This window comes from Argopecten irradians, chromosome 5 (genome assembly GCF_041381155.1).
Source record: "Argopecten irradians isolate NY chromosome 5, Ai_NY, whole genome shotgun sequence".
In the NCBI taxonomy this organism is placed as follows: Eukaryota; Metazoa; Mollusca; class Bivalvia; order Pectinida; family Pectinidae; genus Argopecten; species Argopecten irradians.
In genome coordinates this window covers 12,126,607-12,148,941 of record NC_091138.1, presented here as the reverse complement: position 1 = coordinate 12,148,941, position 22,335 = coordinate 12,126,607, and the positions used below count along the sequence as shown (strand labels likewise).

At 35.5% G+C, this 22,335-nt stretch overlaps 1 protein-coding gene across 1 annotated transcript; it reads left to right on the top strand.

The window, feature by feature from the left end:
* Nucleotides 1–4,229: 4,229 nt before the first annotated feature.
* Nucleotides 4,230–18,541, top strand: LOC138322872 (plasminogen-like). Its single transcript, XM_069267042.1, has 5 exons — nt 4,230–4,366; nt 5,129–5,292; nt 11,983–12,526; nt 14,262–14,395; nt 14,632–18,541. Exons 2-5 carry the CDS (start codon nt 5,215–5,217, stop codon nt 15,322–15,324), a joined length of 1,449 nt encoding a protein of 482 aa, XP_069123143.1. The 5' UTR covers nt 4,230–4,366; nt 5,129–5,214; the 3' UTR covers nt 15,325–18,541.
* Nucleotides 18,542–22,335: the final 3,794 nt, after the last annotated feature.

The following is a 22,335-nucleotide window of genomic DNA, read 5'->3' as shown; positions in this document are numbered from 1 at the left end:
AGTTTCGCTTACAGTTTTATGAGTAAAAGTTATGTAATAAATAGAATCTTATGTCAAATGAATATTATCAACGATCAAATTTTATTGAACTCGTCAAATTTCCTATTACATAGCCACTCATGTAAATTCTCTATTCGATTAAGAATCATACAACCATGATGTTTAAAGAAGAAAAGCTTGTGAAAACCTATCCTAACAAAACATTGCGAATAGACATTGAGTCGGGAGTATTTTAGTACATGGATTCTCAACGCTGTCTTGGCGGTTGCTGACAACAATAAACACGTCAAATTCAAATATTAGTCTGAAACTTAAGCGTTTCGTCTCTATGTCTCCAATCGTAAAAAGGTGTCTTGCGTTATTTGTACATGTCTCACGTCTAAGTATCCTAACATTTTGTATTTGTTTGGTTGATAGCTTGTGTCTGTGATGAATGGAGTGATGAAGGTATTCAGGTCTTGTTCTCTGCTTAATCGTCTTTCTATGCTGTCAAAAATGAGAGACACAACTTTCTTTCATACCTACGGGTGTAATACTGGGTGATCTGGGGCACTCATGTCGCCTGAATAAAGCCTCGTGACGTCGGCGGCGTCAACACAATTTCTATTTCCTTGGTAAAATTTTAACTTTTTTTTCACAAACTTGACTGGTTTTACTATAAAAGATGCAAACAACGGGGATTTTTGTTGAAAATATCACGTAAATTGACTTTCAGTCGTGGATTTCTATGACATCTGATGAAACGTATCAAATTAAATTGAATTATGCCAGTCTTATCAGCATTACCTATATATCGTGCTCTAGATTATTTGGAAGTTTTTATGTTCTTCTTGCTTCTCACATCTTGCGAATTTCCAACCAATCTCGTCGTAGGAGAAAGGTTTGCCAGTTGATAGTGTTACTCCATTGAAGAATACTTCCGAAGATACCGACCAGCACACCCCGCCAGGTTACAATATAAGGACACCATGACAAGTCATCATCCCACTCCCATGCTACGCACAAGCAATACAGCAGCAATAATATACGCGTAACGGAGGGACGAGATTGGGTGACGGATGTTGGCGACAGGAGCGGACGATGAGAGTGGTCAACAGTAGGATTTGTTGACTAGGTGAACTAACGAACAGGGGTTATGTATATCAATCAATTAAAAAATCATGTAAATTTGCGTAAAACTGTCTTTTTTTCAAACGTCGGTACTATTGTCAGTGTTTGCTTACTTTCGGCGAGGGATGCGTTTCGGTATATCAATGCACTGAATTTAACTGCGTCATAATTGTGTTGTGATAACATAACTCTACAGCTATATACCCAGAAGAAATATGGATCAATATGATGCACGTATTTATTTTTATAATTGAATTAGATAACTCAGTTATTAGTGATAATCGCTCTCACGAACAGAAGCAAACGTTTTGATTTCCTTTAATGCTACATAATCACTCATTTACTGAGAAAATAGAATATTGACCCATTCACAGTGTCGTAACTAAAGGCACCGACTCACTCCGGTACCGACATAAAAGTTTATTGTTTTTATATTAGAATTCCATGTCACGGATAGATATGTAATGGAGAAGCATAGGTGCGAGATTCAAAACCAATATTTTAAGCCACACATCAAATCGTGGAGCTGAGGTTACCTAAACGAGATGGTGATGTATAACCTAAGTTATAGGTTTTTAATACCATTTATTTAACATTTCATTTAAATAACTAATCATGAATGTTTAAGCTTAGGAAAAGATTTCAAAATTATCCCTCCCAGTGCTATGTATAGGCCGCAGGGGGGATTGTGAAAACTAAGAACGTGATGCTATTTATCCTCTGATTTAAAAGCTTACATATCAAAAATGTTGTCGAAGGTTTTGGTATATTGATCAGATCGGTAGCTTAAAATCATATCATATTTTTCATTTTTGAACTAAAAAAACCTATCAGGCAAAGTGAACGGTTTGATTTAACTGAAATATGTTAAATGTCGAGGGAGCTATCGAAGGGGGAGGAGTGTTGCCGGAACACAAACAATGGTAATTATGGAGGTACATGTTGCGATGAAGGGTTTTCCTTTGTGCTCACTGACTACAATCAAATAAATGGCTTCGATATATGCATATGATTTGGAATAAAATATGTATTCTCTCATAAAACAATTATTACCATGGCATCTTATCAAACAAAATTTAAAATTTAATTGAATTCATGTCAGCCTCATTGTGATTAACAGATGTCTTGATACAGCAAACAAAAAAGCGAATGTTTTACTCCACGGTTTGGCTATAATACTAGTATTTCCACATCAATTCGATTGATTGAGCATATTACATAATTAACTTTACCTGTATATCGTGCCTAAGGATATTTGAAAAAGTAATGTTTTTCTTGCTTACCTTACCTCTGCTTTTCTTATACCTTAGAAACCTTAGACGGGCTCTAAAATCGCACGAATACTTCTCATGCACATGCTTGTGTGTGAGAAGTGTTTGTGCAATTTTAGAGCCCGTATTGCGCAAGGGGAACTTTGCCAGTTGATAGTGTTACTCCATTGAAGAATACTTCCGAAGATACCGACCAGCACACCCCACCAGGTTACAATATAAGGACACCATGACAGTCATCGCACTATTTCCAAAGCTACGGTCCTGCAATGCAACTACTATTTGTATTCTTGTTTGTTGCTGTGTTAGGAGACAATAACCTCGCAGTCTGTAACAGTGGAGAAAAATGTTCAAATAAATGCAATACGATTTGGTTGGCATACTTATTTCTGTCAGTTATAGAAACAATACTACTGGAGATATTTTGATTTATCATACTTTAATAATTTATATAAAATACGACTCTATACAATATAACTAACAAGAATTATGATTGGTTCTCATACATAAGGAAGTGCAGCGTTATTGTTAAAAAACTTTATTAAAATAGCATGAAATAATCTTTTCATATGAAATAACATTCGTCGTAACCTGCAACATGCACGGAATATATTTTTTTCTAAATCTAGTCTGTTCACATCAATCTAACTCTGGAATATCTTCAGCCGATGTAACTTTGTTTAATTTCAATATGATAAAATGTGTTCATTTTCGCTATCAATTTGAATAAATGTATTCTTGTAACTAAAACGATTCAGATTAATTCTCAGGATCCGTCATACCATACAGACCTATAATTAACGACTAGCTCGATTCATTTGACAAAGAAGAAACTTTCAATGGAGCGACTAGATTTGGTGACGGATGTTGGCGACAGGAGCGGACGATGAGAGGGGACAGCAGGTAGGACCAGTTGGTTAGTATAGGTAATCGTTAATTAATGGATAGGGGACGGTTATGTTTATCGGTCAACTAAATAACCATGAATATTGCGTGAAACCATTTTTTTAAATCGGTATATGTACTATTTTTAACTTTTCCTTGCTTCCGGCGAGGGATACGTTTTGGTATTTCAATTTTGACCTAATTGTGTTGCGATGACGTAGTTCTAAACGAACGACGAGCAGCGCCTTGTAGACTGATTGCCGTCGTGTTTAGGGCGGTAGCTATAGGCCCAGAGGAAGAATTATGTATCAACATGATGCATGTATTTATTTCATAATTGAAGTTAGATAACTTCAATTATAAAATGATAATCGTTCTCACGAACAGAAGCAAACGATTTGATTTTCTTTAATGCTACATAATCACTCATTTACTGAGAAAATAGAATATTGACCCATTCACAGTGTCGTAACTAAAGGCACCGACTCACTCTGGTACCGACATAAAACTTTATTGTTTTTATATTAGAATTTCATGTCGCGGATAGATATGTAATGGAGAAGCATAGGTGCGAGATTCAAAACCAATATTTTAAGCCACACATCAAATCGTGGAGCTGTGGAGGTTACCTAAACGAGATGGTGATGTATAACCTAAGTTATAGGTTTTTAATACCATTTATTTAACATTTCATTTAAATAACTAATCATGAATGTTTAAGCTTAGGAAAAGATTTCAAAATTATCCCTCCCAGTGCTATGTATAGGCCGCAGGGGAGAGTGTGAAAAAACAGAGTAGGTTATGTTGTGTATCCTCTGATTTAAAAGCTTATATTTCAAAAAAAAATATCTCAGGTTTTGGCATATTGATCAGATCGGTGGCTTAAAAGCATATCACGAGCTTTGTGTCAAGTGGATGGGGGGAGGGACAGGATGTGTGTCAGAGGAAAGGGATGCGAAATACCGAAAGGAGAAAAGTAGGTGGGCAGGTACAGTGTATGTAAGTATAAATATCTGTCAAACAATAATAGACATCAGTGGGAGGAATGACAATAAGGAAGAAAACTAGTGAGGGACAGCGCTAGCAGAAGACATTAAAGAGTAAGGAAGATTTCCATAATACTGTTAATGGAATAGATGTAAATATCGTAAATTATTATATCGGCAAAATATTTAAGGTTTATGCACAAAACAGCAATTGATATAATTAACAATGACAATTATCACATGGTAAGGGTGGATGAGGACGGATAATAGGTAGGTCAGACAGACAGACATAAAGACGGACGGTCAGACAGGCAAAAGGTTGCTGGTGGAAAGACAGCCATACTAAGATTTTGGGGAGAGTGGGGACTGGTAGAAGTTAATGTGGCAGACGGGACGAGACGAGAGATAAACAATGAAAGATAGAAGGATCGACAGATAGAAGAGATGGGTCTGTCGAGGAGATGTGCTGTATATTTAGTCTGTACCTACGGTATTTCGTACGTGGGGAGACACAAGAAATAAACACACGTAGACACATGTATACTCGCAACCAACGCCGTCGTTTGAACAAAAATCGTCTGCTGAAGTGATCCTAGACTCGCCCTGACGGAAAGCATATCTACCTATATATAATACGACACTTAACATACTCTTACGTGGAATTATTGGTCTAAGTCTCGCTCAATATGACCAGTGAGATTCAGCAATATTTTTGCCTGAGGGGTGAGTTTTTGGAGAGGTATCCCCCTCAATGTTTTTACGAGAGGGAAGCTTGAGTGTGTTAGCAGAGCTCGTGCTGGTGACCTAGGTATATATCGCACTAGCAGACGTATTTAGAGAGAACGAGTAACGTGACTATGGTATTTCTCTCATCAGTCTATACTCCGGACCGGAGGGGGACATTCTGTGGACACACTTGACCAGTAAATGACCAGTACCTGGCCGGATTGACCACATCGAACATGCAGCGGACTGCCATACTTCTCCTTTTCCCTCTTCTGTCTATCTTGTTTTCACACATTGGAGTTTACAGTAAAAAGGTAAGTTAATCTTTAACGATTATTTATGTCGTATATGTTACTATTGTTATTTCTGTTGACATTCGCCGTTTATGATACTTAATATAAACTATAATTTAAGCTAACTGAGGGACATTCGCCGTTTATGATACTTAATGATAAGACATTGTTTATCAGGCACCACATCGCTAGTATGAAAACCAGATATGATACCGATGATACGTAATAGTTTGGCGATGTATTCCTAGCTCAAAATTCCGTTTGGATTTTGATCGGTAGTATATATTATAATTCGTGTAGCTGTCAAAATTATTGGGGAAGGGATGTTTTACCAATTTACACGTCAACATGCCTTGAAATACCTAACAATTTTAGGAATTTGAAAAAAAAAGGTAAAAAAAAATGAAGTTAATTACAATGAAATGTATATGTATATTGAATTGAAACACTGAAATAACATGTAATTTTGACATAAATGTACGACGTGTAGAGAATTTGCCAACATCACTAGTATTCAGTACCGATACTATCCTATGATTATCGTGAACGGTTTGACAGACACTGTCTGTATCATAAAGCATAGATTATTTTTGTCAAAAATGAGAAGACGTATTTGCTTGGTAACTGCAAACACCTTAACATGTTCATGAGACTTAATCTTATTGGATAAGATCTAGGTAAGTTTTCCATTTAGCTATATATATAAAAGTAGTTAAATACATTATATAGGTACCGCACAAGATTTTACGATAACCATGTATGAAATTTACATCCCCAAAAGATAATTCAGTGATTTTGATTATTTAAGCAGTTATCAGAATGTCAATTTGTTTAACGAATATCTCAAAAAATGTAAAATTGCAACAATCTTATGAATCTGTGTAACAACTTTTGTTAGACTGCCAGTAAGCTGGGAAGTATTTGACATTTCTATGCAGAATCAGATATAGGACGGGTATAGGCAATGTACATGGGACAGTCACTACTGGCGGGCGACATAAACATTGGCAACAGTTATTGTCAACAAAATGTGTTTCATTTCTTATTTATTTTGTCGAAAGAACATGGGTTTAATGAACTGTTTGGAGGCTACTTGTTTTGAATTCTATCGTGATTATTCAGATGATGGAAACAAAATTGAAAGTACATGCATGTCATCTTGGCAGATTGTTAACCTAACTTATGCATTAGAATAATGTGTATTTTAAAGAGAAATATTGTACCCGACCATGTAGGTACTATTTTGATACTGAAATGTAGTAATACTAGTAGGATAAAGAGATCACACACCAATGTCTTAATAAAAGGGAACTACTGGACTGTAGATAATAATTACTGTTTGAATGCATAAATCTTTCAAAAACAGATTAATTTGACATAACATTACGATGATTCATTAGAAAATCATACTTATCAATAACATAGCTTGTCAATGACGAGCCTTTGCAGGACTATTACAAAGTCTTCCTTGATCCATATAAATTGGCATTGGGTATCCACCACGACTATGTCGATTATCGTAGATTCTTTTGTTTTAATATTTATTCTAAATACATTATTTCATATTTATAGAATATAATTCGCAATATCACGAAATAACTTTATAATTGATTTTAATTTGTTGAGCCTCTGTGGCATTATGATTAAAAACAACTGACTTCACCAACTGAATATCAAAAGATGATTTTCAAGGTTATTCCATCAGCAAGTCAACATTCACAGTTTTAGCGTTCCTCCAGAAGTACAATAATCTTTTCTACCATTGGCCGGATTTATTGTCCAGAACCTTTGAAGATTTTTATTTGCATGAATTACATAAAAAAGAATATGAAGTTAACTCAACAGATGTGTATGCTGTGGAATTCAATTTGAAGGTATCGTCTGCTCAAAGTATCACCGTCCAATTGTTTAAATGGTAGTTTTATAGCCTCCTCTTTACCTTTATCTTTACAAGGTCCTTTGGGAAGTCACGAATCTTTGGTCTTTGAAGCTGTGAACAAAGCGTAAATATCGCGTTTTTTATACTTGTCAATATAATCAAGTTTACTTTTTTGAATTTCTGTGCGTCGTATCGGTTTTTATAGTGTCAATTTGTAACACACGTTACGATTCCTTTTGTTTTTACCAATTCATGTGGACTAGTTACTCCAAGATATGACGTCAAATCGAAATTAAATCTTCAAACACTTTAAATATACACCTGAAGTTAAAACAGAAAATTTTGTTTCATTTTGAAATAAAGGTATTTTGACCGTTCTTAAAAAGTACTTGTTAAATAAACGAACTCTATCTTTATGGATGTGTTTTTCATTTCGTGGACGATTTCAGTTCCTGCTTTATCGTCTCAGCCGTTTTGTATCATATAAATTTCCATCCCACGAGTTCGATATCTTATTTCTCACACGTCGACACTCCGACAGAATTTCATTTCCGTATCTCCCAGCTCTGTCTGGAGATATCTTCTATCTCCGCCTCAAAGTGTGTGGGAGAGTGAGAAAACGGGAAAAAGCATCGGCCTGCAAACCTGTATGTTTTTCACATGCATATACACCGAATGGCCCTCGGTTAGGTAGAGATAGCCACGCCTTTAATCTTCTCCGTGTCTAACACTGGGGCTGCTATCAACAAAACACAATGTGGAACCTTTGCTGCGTTCGTGCCCCGTGGCCCGGTTTATAGGAAAAAGACCCCTCATTAGTTAACGTCTGTGACCTCATTACAGCGCGTGCTTGCGGTCTGTTTCCGCTGGCTGCAATCTTCTGATAGTAGCACATTCCATCAGACTCCACATTCCCACGGCGCAACACCAAACAAGCTTGCCCATTCATATACTTGCTTACTTACAATAATAGTAGAAACGTTAATCAAAAATCAATTGATTCACCAGAATTCTAACATAGAATCAAATCATGACTCAAAATGATAAGCGACGATAAAATATTTTTTTCGTTTAGAATATTTTTTCGCCATAATGAATTGTAGTCTTTGCAAGGGGAATGATTGAAAAAGTTTTAATACAAATAAATCAAAATTCATGCAAGAAAATATATTATGATACAAATCATGAGGAATTAACAAACACTCATTTATATAACTATATCATTGCTAGTGCTTAGGGTGTTTAGTTGGTTTCTTTTTGTGATTTAATTAATTAAAAGGGAATATTTCAAATTATCAAAATGAATCGTACTTTTACGCTAATACTCATCTAGTTCTAAATGACAAAACTTTACTTTTTCGTTATGAATGTGTAACATCCCCATTAGTAGCGAAGTAGGCGGTGTTTTGAGCAGTGTCGTGGAGGATGTTACAGTACATCGCCTGAGTCACATATTATATCAGTGATTCACTGGCCTAATGGCCCAATGTTACAAAGTAATGAATTATATATCTCTCTTCATCAGGACGCTCCCATCAACCCCATCAATGTTACTCACTTTACATAGATATTGTTTGCTTTTCCTGAGTTAAATTCAAGTGATTACTTAATATTGTAAGTTTTTTTTTGTTATCTTACGTTATCAACTTATCAATGGAATACTCACTTTGTCTTGGTTTGTTTATATAGTAGAAGTGACAAGTACATGTGAATATATCTCTATAACAAAATACATTCAAGTTAATCCTTATAGAACGAAATGCGAGGATAATAATATAATGATTATAATTTTGAATAAGAATGAAATTAGCGTTTTATTTAGCAACTGTTTTTGATATTATTCTGTATTCTTACATTTTCTTTAATGAAAGCAAAAAGATGCACATATATCAAATTAGTAATGTACGGTATTGAACATTGCTTTTAATTAAAAAAGAGATATTTATATTTCATATCAAATTTGACACGTGCATATTTGCAGGTTCTCCACAAAAATGTGCCAAGATATTTACATCAAATCTGCTTAATATAACACCATTATAATTTCTTCTGATGGCAATATATTTAGACAAGAGAGCGGATCCTTCAAACAACATATGGATAAGCTGCCTTGTGTAAACTTGAAATGTTCGCAGGACTTGGCAGTCATCTTCCTCACATGCTTTGCATCTCGCGTGCTTATTGCGTGTTACTTTAGTCTGAACGAGGGCAAGGTCAGACTTAATTATGGAACAAATTTATAACGAGCTTGTACATAGTGCCAACAAATCTTGTTTGTTTTTAATATGCAAGAAAACTTGAAAACAAGATTTGAATTCTGACAATTTGGCAGGGCTAAATATAAACACCCGAGAGAATATGTAAAGTTTGTAAATGCGTTTTACCAACAAAATATACGACTTTGCGGAGAGACGACCGTGTGAGTAGCTTTAAGAACAAATTCATTGAACAAAAAACTAGCGAACGTTATTTTCCATTGATAACTGTTATTTCCAACACTCACTAAAGGTTTTTGAAAACCATTATATCACACAGGGATTTGGCACATTTTCAACTCAAAGTCATTCTTACACTCCTTTACGCCCCTGTGTAGCTGGTTTAAAACCAATCGTTGCCACTACCATTATGTCTCGATAGCCACACATACACCCCACTCGACTTCATACATTCACGTTGTAAAGCCATATCCGTATTGCATGGATACATTATTGCTTGACATAGCCGGTATCAATAAAAAGAACCGTGGAATTTCAAGAGTTTTTTCCATATTGCCATTTTATTATTACAGATAAGGCCATAAGTCACTTGAGAACCGTATCGGGTGTATTCTAACCACACGCTCCTATAAAGTATACCTTGGTTCTAGTGTTAGTTCTGTCAGGCATTCTCTTTCACACTAAACTAACCATTTATGATATTTAAATGAAGAATAAAACTCTCCTTAAAGTTGATAACTTAGCCAGTGGTCGTAAACATCTAGATTCACAACAAGTGGACACTCGATAAACTGTAGTGTAGAACGATGAATCAGCTGGCGAGATGATATTGAATTCTTAGTCAATTTACACACGAACACTTTGTACAAGTTTACGTCTATATAATTACCGTTGTGGTCCAGTTCTTATTCGGATTTAATGTCCCCCGGAGACCCTTTTCAACACGTTTTAAGAACTATATGAGCTACATTTCGCTTTCCCTAACTCAGCTAATCAGATAAGGACTAGCCGTTCGCCTGACCATAGTGACCAGTGGTGACAATCAGAGCTAATCAGATAAGGACTAGCCGTTCGCCTGACCATAGTGACCAGTGGTGACAATCAGCGGTCATCAATGTCCGGCCGCGCGGCTTCGGGCAATTGACGCCCATCTACGTTGTTAATAACTTTAAAAACCAATTACGGAGACTCCCTACTGAACTAGGTTCCGGACTGGCTTATTTAAATTCTACACCTACGACAGACTGACCATACTTATATATGATAGGAAAATAGTGATATACGATTCTCAACAGTTTTATCTATCTACAGTTTTATAGCCAGCATTATTTCATAATTACGTTTAAAGCAAGATTAATTTGATAATTGCGTTTAATTTTCCGTCGAAAGAAACTTTAATGCCATACTAAAAACCCATTCGAAATACCTCCCTTGAATATAATTGTATTTTATGCGCAAGAATTAGTTAAGTGGAATCCGCGCGGTACAAGCTCTTTGCCCCTTTCTATACTTTCTATACAGTGTGGTGCAGTATAGACGTCACATGGTGACCCTATTATTTTAGATATCAGATAACACCTTTATGATACTGTTAAAGTATCTGTTGATAGTCCTGACTGATGCACTGTTCAGTAGGATGACGACACTATAAAAGTATCCGTCGGTGATGCTCCGTCGGTGATACTATCTTCTCAGGCGTATAATTAATTGAGATGACACTACACAAGCAATAGTAAAAGTATTCGGTTCAGTGTGATGACATTATAAATTTGTCCATCTGTGACGTTTTCATTTCCACAGTAATTACTCTATGAACAAAACGTTGAATCTCCAAATGAAATATTTGCTCAAATTTGAATTTGAATATATTATTGATTTATGAGGGTTTTAAATCGGAGAATTTGAATCAGACATTCATTATGATATGGTTTGTCTTTATGAGAGAAGAGTGTGTGCTTATGTCCTGTTTATGCACTGTAACACTACTACTGTGATACGGGATTGAATGATTGGTTGACTATACATAAAGTAACGATCCTAGTAACACCTTGTATGATTAAAAGACATGCCATGTGTTGCCTAAGTTCAAGTGTGTATTGGGAAACTGCGGTATGCTCATGGTAATGGTACTCTTGCCATATCCTAACGCCATCTCACTGAAACATACAGTCAATAACAACAAGCAGCACACCCTACTGGTCACACTATACTGACAACTGGTACAGAACACTTCGGTGCATCTCGATTGAAGGACAGAGCCCAGTGCCTTCGGAGAAACTTTTGAGGGAAGCTATTTCGGTATTACAATAAAGATGTCTACTTTTTACGATCTTGTCATAGGCGTAAGGTGGTGTTAGGCAAAACTAAACTAAACGAACACCAATCACACCATGTTTACATTTTGGTTTTACTACAGAGAACATAATGTCTGTATGAGGTTTGCCATAGCGGAGCTGTTAATGAAATGAGTAGTGTTTTGGGGATAAGTAAATAACAAATTTATGAAGAAATTTTAGCATTTCGCCTACCTGTGATATTGGAAAATTGGTATTGCATTACTATACATAACAATATCTATGAAGTCATTCAATTCATGTTTTTGTGTTTGCATTATAGAGACCTGAGATAGCAGGAGGAAGATCAAGGAACTTAGTGGAGACTAGGATGAGTACTTCCCGTAATAATTCCGTAGTGACGCCAAATAAGTTTGGTAAAAACAACCAATTGTTGTGTCGGTATTATTCCAAGTGGTCGAAATGGTCAAGCTGCAATAGGCATTGTGAACAGAGCCGCGTGCGGCGGTGTAAAAATCGACATTATTGTGGCACGAGCTTCCTTAAGGAAAAAAGACATTGTCGGAAGCAAAGAGGAGTGTGTTCGTCGCTGTCTTATAAAGTTATTGGATTTAGAAGGAATAGATTAATGGAAAAGATTCTCTACGATCTTCTGTACGATGACTGGTCCTTATGGGGGCGCTGTAAGCGATCATGCCGGAAACGACGTTTCCGCATGTGCAAAGAGCCAAGGATTTGCGGCAATAGTTATATACAACAGGAAAGAGACTGTAAGCTTCCGGGTACTCTTTGTGAGAAAAAATACACTTTAAGAAGTGACGAGGAAAATTCATCTGTCACACAAGTAGAGGCACCAGGCCCGTCAGGTAAGACATGCTTCCAATTTCTGTACAAAGGAATAAAAAGTTTTCTTGCATTTTATATGTTAAGAACGATTTTCATGATGGTCATTTGCTCTTAAAAAGACGTGAGATGACTTAAAGATGCTCCACCGCCGACAGAGCATAATTGTTATTCATCATTTGAATAATAATTGGTGTTAAATCGTGTATATATATGTCTAATTAACACAAAAAGTAATATAAAATAATTTATTTTGCTTTTGGTGCATGCCGAATCAGTACTTCATTCCATACAAGATATAGTGTCATGGAATTTTTAATTTTTTAATTATTTTTTTTTATAGTTTTAACGTGAAGTTAAATTAGATGCTCAAACTTTTCAACGGTGGTAATGGTGCAAAGTAAATAACTTTTGTTACTGAAGAAAAATACTCAATCTTCTGCTCCTGTTTTTGGTAGTGAAAATATACCATTTGTCAGCGGTGGAGCATCTTTAACGATATGACAAGGTCCATTTTCTTTGTTTTATCACACAACTATCCGGATAGTTCTATTTATATTCAGATAAATACAATAAAATCAATTCATATAGGTTATATACATTTCACTATATTATCATAAACGTTGTTATCGATCTATTTTATTTTTCCTTTACAAGTTGTATCGTAATAGGTTCAAATAATGGAAAGATAAGGAAGAATTGAAATCAACATATATTAGTTTATAGCAGCAAAAGAGAATAATTGAGATTTCTATACCAGTCATTCGTCCGTAATAAGACGGTTTAGATGAGTATATTTATTGACGCCTACGAAAGAAAGTTACCATCGGAAGTGAAAAGGGTTGATGTTACTTATCACAAGATAATTGTGTTTGTTGCAGACAACCCGTAACGTCGTTATCTGAACCGCCTATACTTCAACACCTGAGTCACTGTTACATGAAGTACATTCATGTCTCAGTGCTGCGTACCTTAAAAGCCTGCACTTCTTCTAACTGTTCTCAGGAAAAACGAAATTAGCATTAAAAGTTTATCGAGAGATAAATTAATACCACGTTTATGTAATTGTTGATATATGCTGGTATGTTTTGTTCTCTCCATAAATTCTAAAATAAAAACGAAAGCTGACGCTATGAGTGTCTTCCAAACAAGACCAACCACTAAGAATTGTGTCAGCGAGACAACAGAATAAACATTGACGTTATAATTTTACCATCCTGGAAAGAAGACCAATTATTGGTACATGTACAATTTGGTCTAAACATAAACAAGAAAATCCGTGCATTTGAATGTACATTCTATGTAGTTCATGGTCATCACCCTCCAAACATTGGGTCTATTGACTTCGCCTAAAAATGACAAACATATCATTTGGAAAATCCAGCAGACTTCTATAATTCACGATCACGTTACATCAGTCTGCAGACGCTTGTCCGTCAAAAGAGATTGCATGAGACATGAAGAATACTTATAGAAAGTACACTAGCATGTGTGTGTTGTTTTAGTTTTTGTCTGATTACTTTTTTGCAATTGAGAAAAACAAAAATCACAAAGTTTATATTTTAGCGAGACAAGACCACAAGATGGCATGGTCAATAAGACGCTTGTAGTCGTGGCGTGTTTTCCTAGCGTGGTCAATATCCCTCTTGTTTACATGGGTGTCTAGACAGGAATTGTAAAAGGATCCGGAATCTAGTAGATTATATTGTCACGTTACGGAGTTTGATATAATTAAAAACACTATAATTGATTTTTCAGGCAAAGAAGGCACACACGACACAGCCGCCCCTACTATAACTGAAATCAGCAATGTTTGCGGAGAGAGAAAAATGGCTGGTTCTTTTAGAATAGTTGGTGGTCAGGAAGCTCGTCCTAATAGTTGGCCATGGCAGGTAGGATTAAAGTTTGACCTTGGCCTGCGATAAAGTTTTATATCGTTAATTATATTGCCTGAAATCAAAGCAATTATTGTGAATGTCAATATGCGAATTCGCCTTTGCGTCGCCAGTTTGTTCAAAATATATTTTGAGTTTATATTGTGTTGAAATCAGTACGGTTAGGAATGTTGATCAAGACAATTTGACAAATGATATCACATAATGGTTCAAGACTGTCCTTTCTGTTATAGGTCGCTATACTGACGAGGTGGAAGGAACAGTATTGTGGCGGGACTCTTATCGCACCCAACTGGGTATTAACGGCGGCGCACTGTATCCGCAAACGTTCAAAGAGACGGAAGGTCATAGTGCGTGTCGGCGAACACGACATTCAGGCCTATGATACAACGGAAGTAGATTTACGTGTAGAAAGAGATTTCCCGCATCATAATTTTGACTATGAAACCATCACAAATGATATAGCATTACTTAAACTTAAAGACAAAAAGTCATACCGCGAAAGTGATCATGTTGTAAAAGGTTATGCGTGTTTAGCTCCAGAAAACTATGAGGTCCCGGATGGGACTATGTGTATGACGGTTGGTTGGGGCAAGGAACGTAATACAGACGTTACCGGAAGTGACGTATTACAGGAAGCGCAGGTGCCAATTGTTAATAAAAAGAAATGTCGAAAGGCATTTGACTATAAAATTACGGATAAACAAATTTGTGCGGGGTACAAGAAAGGGGGAATAGATTCCTGTGCCGGGGATAGTGGAGGCCCCTTATTGTGCCCCCGGAATGATAACGGTACCATGCGTTGGTTTGTTTATGGAGTTACTAGTTATGGAGAAGGGTGCGGACAGAAAGGAAAATTTGGAATTTATACAAGAGTTACAAATTACCTTAAATGGATTCACCGAATTATCAGGAACAATCCTTAACCTATTTGTGAATAATGGTAATCGTGACATATCGGCTTATTCAGGCAAACATCGCGTTATTCAATCAGATTCCATTTTTTTTGCTGTGATCTGACGATTTGTCACGTTTGGTAACCAAGTGAAGAAATCCTATATTTTTGTTATACACAGATCATGTTCATCCATGCGTTTTAACATATATATTGTTGATGTTTTTGTATATATGTTGAAGACAATCGTTTATGTAATTTATTCACCTTTTATCTAAGCTGTATGTACAAGTAATCACGAGCATGTATGTAATGCCCAAAACGGCTTTCATTCCCTTAAGACGCGACAGATCAACGATATCAGTGCTGCACATATTATATACTGTAAATGTACTTATTTTAGCGATGATTCATGAACAGCGCTAAATATTCTAATAGGGTTTTCCGGTATTGATCCACCGAATGTCTAATAAACCCTAATTTTCGCAAGTGTTTGCGCTAAAATTTGACTAGGCTAAAATAAGCAGGTTTACAGTATTTAGATACCACAAGGCATTCTAGTATCAAGGGTCAAAGGCAACCTATCCCGCGCAGTTATTCTTATTAGTTTAAATACGCAAAATGGTCATATAACATTTCAGTTTTGTGCTTTCTTCACAATTACGAAATCCATGATTTACCTGATTAATCAGGTAATATATACCTTGGCCTCTGTTATTTTGGTATGCAATTAGTGGTACTGAATGGTCTGTCTTCGATATGTTAAAGTTTCAAATATGATAAACAAATATGAGCAGAATTGGAGGATGATTATTGAATGAAAAAGAGAAACTTTGACAGTTAGGTGCAATTTTGAATCCAATCGTATATATTGATTGACGTTTAGGTAAAAAGTTCAGCAACCACAAATAGAATACATCACAATGTACATATAACCTATATCAGATATTGAATCATAAACATAATTTATATGACCAAACTGTCATGTTACCTAAAACCCAGACAGTTTTATTGTTAGATATACGTCTGCATGGGTCTAAAACAACAGTAAAAAAGAATTTTTAGGCTCAGCCCGAGCCGAAAGGTCAACATTTATAAAAAAAGAAAATCCTAAGTATGCTACCAGCTGATGAAACCACTGCAGGCTGGGAGCGGGGAGACTATACGGCTAGTAATATGGTATAGTTATTATTTAGATATTGCTGTGCCATTGTTGGATATTTCTCGCTGACCCCCTATCCGGTCATACCTACATAATTATAATACAGATGGGAATATACATCAGTGCAATTTAAACCTGGTATATGTCATAGCAATTTCCTGTTTACAGAATCACAGGGACTAAGTGGTAACTATATCCCTGGCTGGACAGAACAAACGGTCCAAGTTCAATTAGCAAATATGTTAAACCTTTCTTGAAGCCAATTTTCTATTAATATTTTAATTTTTGGTGAATACGTGACAAATTTTAAAATACCACATACCTGCATCCTTCGTGTCTATCAGGAGAGAACAATGTAAGACATTTTACGATCCTGGTGTCCTTTAACAGAAATCTTCGTGTCCCTGTGAATTTGAGGCTCATATATAATGTATTTGATAAATAAGTGCTTTCAACGCCACGACCTTTTAACAGCTACTTTATTTTTGCGGACAAATGTTTTAACGATTATATGATGACATATGTGCCTGTATGATATTAAAAAAAACATCTTAATTTGCCTTATAAGCTATGTGATTACCAGGGAAATTATGTGTATTTACCACATACTGGTTCACACGAAAATCGATTTTCTACCAAAACTGGGTCGGTTTAAAACCAAAAATGTTAAATCAAGAATGGCGCATACCGAATTGAATGCTCTTTCAATGCAGATAAACTAACATAATTCAATATTGTTTATAATGTTAACTTTTATTTGCGTCTCAATACGTACAAAAATGGTGTCGCCCATTATAACACCATCTCTGATTGGCTAATGCAAAGGCGTTACACGTAAGAGAAAATAATCTCTCAGGATATTTGTAATTTTATGGGATTATATCGAATTATAATGTTAGATCTATGACACAAAATCTGAGTGAAGTCTCAGTTTTTAAAGTACGGATCCAGAATATAACAAAGTATTTAAGCTTATCCTTAAACAGTAATGCATATTGACTGAATTGTATATAAAAGATAACCTGAAGAGGACAGGTCGAGTGTAACACGATCGTGTCACGCTTCCAAAAAGTATGAGCATTTGTAGATGACATATTAGCTTATTTATATACTAGTGATGAAACCCATTAAAAAGTGTATAATGTTCCATTTAAAATGTTGTAGACAAACATCCGGATCATATTATCAATAAGGAATAGGGCATTTTGTATTTTATAAATACTTTATAACAGATTTATATCCAGGCGCCTTTGCCAATGATATTGTATCAATATCATTATACTATACAGTGGCTGGGAAAGGACATGGACTGTAAAATGGGATATAAACACAATTATTTTCAGATATTTAATCGTTATATTTCATTTTTCCGTACATGCGTGTAAATAGTTCTTAGTAAATAAGAAGGAACAATTTTTGAAATTTCAAACTTAATAAGATGTATGTCTAGACTTGATAATTTACAATGCACCGTTTTTAATTACATTGTTTTTGCTGTACTTGAAACTCTTTTTGATGTATCAATCAATATCTTTGTTCTACAATATTTCGAAGCCGTTTTCTGATATAATGTGAAAAATTCGAACGAAAGAAAGTACATTAGTCTTCAACATTTATATAACAATGTATTTCTCACCAACATTACACAAGTTTCAGCTGGATAAAATGTTCTTTTAATTGATACTTTGTGTGTTTCTAACATATTGAGAATTTTGAAATAAAATATATCTGATATACGCACACTCACATCATTACATATGGATATTGTATAAATAATGTTTTATTCTCTAAACATTACAAAAGTGTCATTCTATTTTAAATCGAAGAAATCTGTTAAATCAAAATGAATATTTATCCATGGAATTTTTATTTCTCAACATAACACACTTTCTTCCTGTTGATCATTAACGGAAACGCACACTTATTCATTGCCTTTATTTATTTAGCATGGTTATAATTCTTTGTTCAATGCATCACAAGGTCAAGGTCATTACGGGTCACGTATTATATGAGGACATCCATTGCAATTGCATATTGATAATCATGTTATAGATGTTAAATACTTGTAAATACATTTAACATTTAATTGTGTCAGTGTTTTATTTATCTACTTTGACAAACAGACTGAGACTTTCCTCTGATTTGAACATTGTTAAGTACAAAGGTAACTGACACGAGTCCTACAGAGAGACAGAGAGAGACAGATCAATTTAGTTATGTATGGTAACACTAAATGGTATACTTATCATGTTCAGACAGGTGCCCTATATGAACAGACATTTGTCTTTATAACATTACACATTTACGTATAGATCTATTCACTGAAGAAGGGAATAAACGATTACCGGATCAGATCATTGTTATCAATATTGTGTCCGTCTGGCGGTTTCGTTTTGCAATATTGTCCATTGTTCTGAGTAAAAGTAAGAAAACACATATAAAGTTTTTTTCCATATATTTTTCGATACAATAGATAAGACTTTTTTGTTGACATAAGTCGCATACAATATGCATGTGCATAAAGTAAATTACATACCCAGACGCAGCTGTTGGAACAAGATACAAACATATGTAACACACTTTAATGTCTTACCGACAGGGATTGTACTCATTTTTATGTTGATTTCTTTTTAAGGTTTTATGTAGAATTGATAGTCACGCGTTTTGAAAACTACACAGACATGTAAAGATGACTCTAGTGAAACACATAGTAGAAGTGAATATGGGATTTTCTATAAGTTTTTTTATAGACATGTTTGCACAATAATAGAGTAAGTAACTTACATATTTCATAATATCCTTTACTGAGAAAACCTTTGTTTACGCTCGAGGAGGCAGACATTGTGGTTGTGACATACAACAGAACGACCTGTGTTTGAAACCACATCCCGAACGGAAGATGAATTACGTAGAGGAAAACATCGTAGTTTGGATGTACAATCGCTTACTGACTAAAACTGACATTTTAATCTAGTTAATTTCAAGGTAAAGTATGAAAATTTATTACATTTTACCAATACAAAATCCAAATCTCGAGTGTAAAGGACATATTGGACATAGAAAAATTACATCTTCCAATATAAAAACAATCGATGTTAATGTTAATTTCTGTTCCCGAGAAAGTAAAAACTGGTAATATTGTATGGACAATTCCGTTATTTAATTAATTACCGATAACCGATTGGTTGAAACGCTTACAGTTCGCTCAATCTTGTGATAGTGAACGAATATTTTTTGAATAGGTACGTAATCATTACGCTTATGACAATTCATGTCCATTTCCTTGAATGACCATTTTCCATAGAATATCCATTTCTGTATATACGTAATCGCCCTGTAGGCTTGATATCGTTACCTCCCTCCCCTTCTACTAGTCCTTATAAATGATATTCCAGAGCATGCGCCTTTCACAAGAAGTCGTGACATAATCTGCTGATTAAAGTATGTATATTAAACATCCACAAGAATGACATGGATGATACAAACACAAGTGTTTTCCCCAAAAGCTCTTGCAGCCTATCCATTATGTAATGCAGCATTGATTTACACTGTGTGCGCGTGCCATACCAACGGCCACTACATACAATGAAAGGCCACGTCTCAAAATCGTAATGAGACAGTTAATTTGCATATATCCATATCTAGATTCGGTGACAAAATTGACTATTGTGACACAAAATTAAACTTTGTGTTCAATTTTCAGTTTTGTCTAACAAAACTTTTGTTTGATTAATTAACAGCTATGGTCATGTAAGGACGGCCTACCATGTATGCGGTGTGTTGCGTGTATGTTGTGTGAGGTGCATGTTTTGGGAGACTGTCGTATGTTGTGTCTTCTTGTATAGTGGAACTGTTGCCCTTTTTATAGTGCTACATCACTGAAACATGCCGCCGAAGACACCAAGCAACACATCCCACCCGGTCACATTATACTGACAACGGGCGAACCAGTCGTCCTACTCCCTGTATGCTGAGCGCTAAGCAGGGGCAGAAACTACCACTTTTATAGACTTTGGTGTGTCTTGGCCAGGGGACAGAACCCAGTGCCTTCCTCACAGGGGGGAACGCACAACTCAAGGCCAAAAGTGATGCGTTGCTGCAAAGGGAGGCATTAGGAAAGATGAAGTCAGTTAGGAAGTACAGAAAAGAAAAAAATTATCCTTAATTTAGTCGCCTTTACGATCATGCAATAGGGGCAGCAGGTACAATACTAACGCCCTACCTGCAATTTCGTCCACAAAAATGAATTTAGTCATGACAGAAAGGAATTTTGTAGAGACAAAAAGGAATTTTGTGTACTGAAAGATAATTTTGCAGACGAAAATGATTTCGTTTGACAAAATTCAATTTTGTGTATAAAAAATTGATTTTGATTACAAAAAAGATAAAGTCCCAATTGGCGCCCCGTAGTACTAGTGTCCTAATGGTTGAGCTTACAGACCTACATTGAGTAAGTGTTACAGCACTCCTCGAACAGAAGCAGGGAGGGCTGCACTTGATAACCCCTGTGTACTTAGCCATCACTGTGTGTAAGAATGTAGGTCTATGTGTAATTGTGTAATTTTTCGTCGTTTTCTTCCTTATCTGATCGTCCATTAGCATTTTCATCTCATATTCAGCCCTAAAACACTAGACAATATACCTAGGAGTTCTAAATCGGTCTAAGCAACATGGCACCACTCATCGTCGCCAGTGTAACTGAATGTGAGACAAGATAATCACTGATTCTCGCCTTACATCGCAATCCAATTCGTCCCCCCTCCCCCCGAATGGTGATGTAATGCGACATTAGGTATTTAGAACTTTATCCCGTACAATTATTACGACCATCCAAAGCATGTAGATATGTTAAGACATCTGGGGAATGTTACATTAGTACTATTCTGTGAGGGCTGACGTGACTGTGACCGTCCATACATAGTTAACTTGTTTTCCATAAGACAATTGACAACTTTGTTATATACTAAAATGATTCCTGCAAAACTAGTTTTCATAGAGCAACATAGGAACACTCACGTCGCTGATTAGAAATTTTCTATTCAAATAAAAAATTGTTATAGCTATGTAAAATTATTAATTATTTCAACACAATCTATAAATTTTAAGTTATTTTTATGATCTTTTACATTATTTTTATAATTATGATTTATTTTACAAAGATAACTATTTTGTTTTACCAAACAAATAGTACCGGAATGGCGCGTTATAGCGTTATCCCACTTGATAACATCGATAATCGTTTCAAGTATAAAAGTTTTTCCATGTGTCAATAAGTACCAATAACGATCTGAATGACTTTAACATATTCCAAATCAAAGATGCAGTAATGTCTTGGGACATGTGAGTGACAAAACAGAGAAAAGAAGATATTATCTGTATGGAGATTAAACACACATCTTCTGGACGAAATTTCCATAATCAACTAGAGGTCGAAGGGTTGTGGCAATGAAAAGTAATTTTTCCTAGTCTTTCGTTGTCTTCGTTCGAGACAGATATCGAATAATGATAACTAATGCCGAAACGCACTTCTAGAGCGGCTACCGAAGTAGGAAGTGATAACAGAGGCATTTCTAGCTATATAGGACATGTAGGATGACCTGACCTTGTTACATACCACTTAAACACGCAGTGCAAAACTAATAAAGGCTAACTATCAAAAATATTAAAATTTCTGGCTGTTGAAAACCTATCAACAAAAACATCAACTGATCTTAGGATGCAATCCACACCCAGCAAAACAATGCTTAATAATTACTAAAACAATAAAAAAAACCATCAAAACAGCTGTTCAATGTGATAAAAGTCCGCATGATATAAGCAATGCCTGTCGGACATTATATTATATATGAAATTTTGTATTAATATAGAATATTTAATGGG

Bases quoted from the DNA above. Each gene is read 5' to 3' on its own strand.
- LOC138322872 (XM_069267042.1), top strand. From the start codon at position 5,215: ATGCAGCGGACTGCCATACTTCTCCTTTTCCCTCTTCTGTCTATCTTG. The intron at 12,527-14,261 runs GTAAGACATGCT...TTGATTTTTCAG, and splicing joins AGAGGCACCAGGCCCGTCAG to GCAAAGAAGGCACACACGAC. The intron at 14,396-14,631 runs GTAGGATTAAAG...TTTCTGTTATAG, and splicing joins CTAATAGTTGGCCATGGCAG to GTCGCTATACTGACGAGGTG.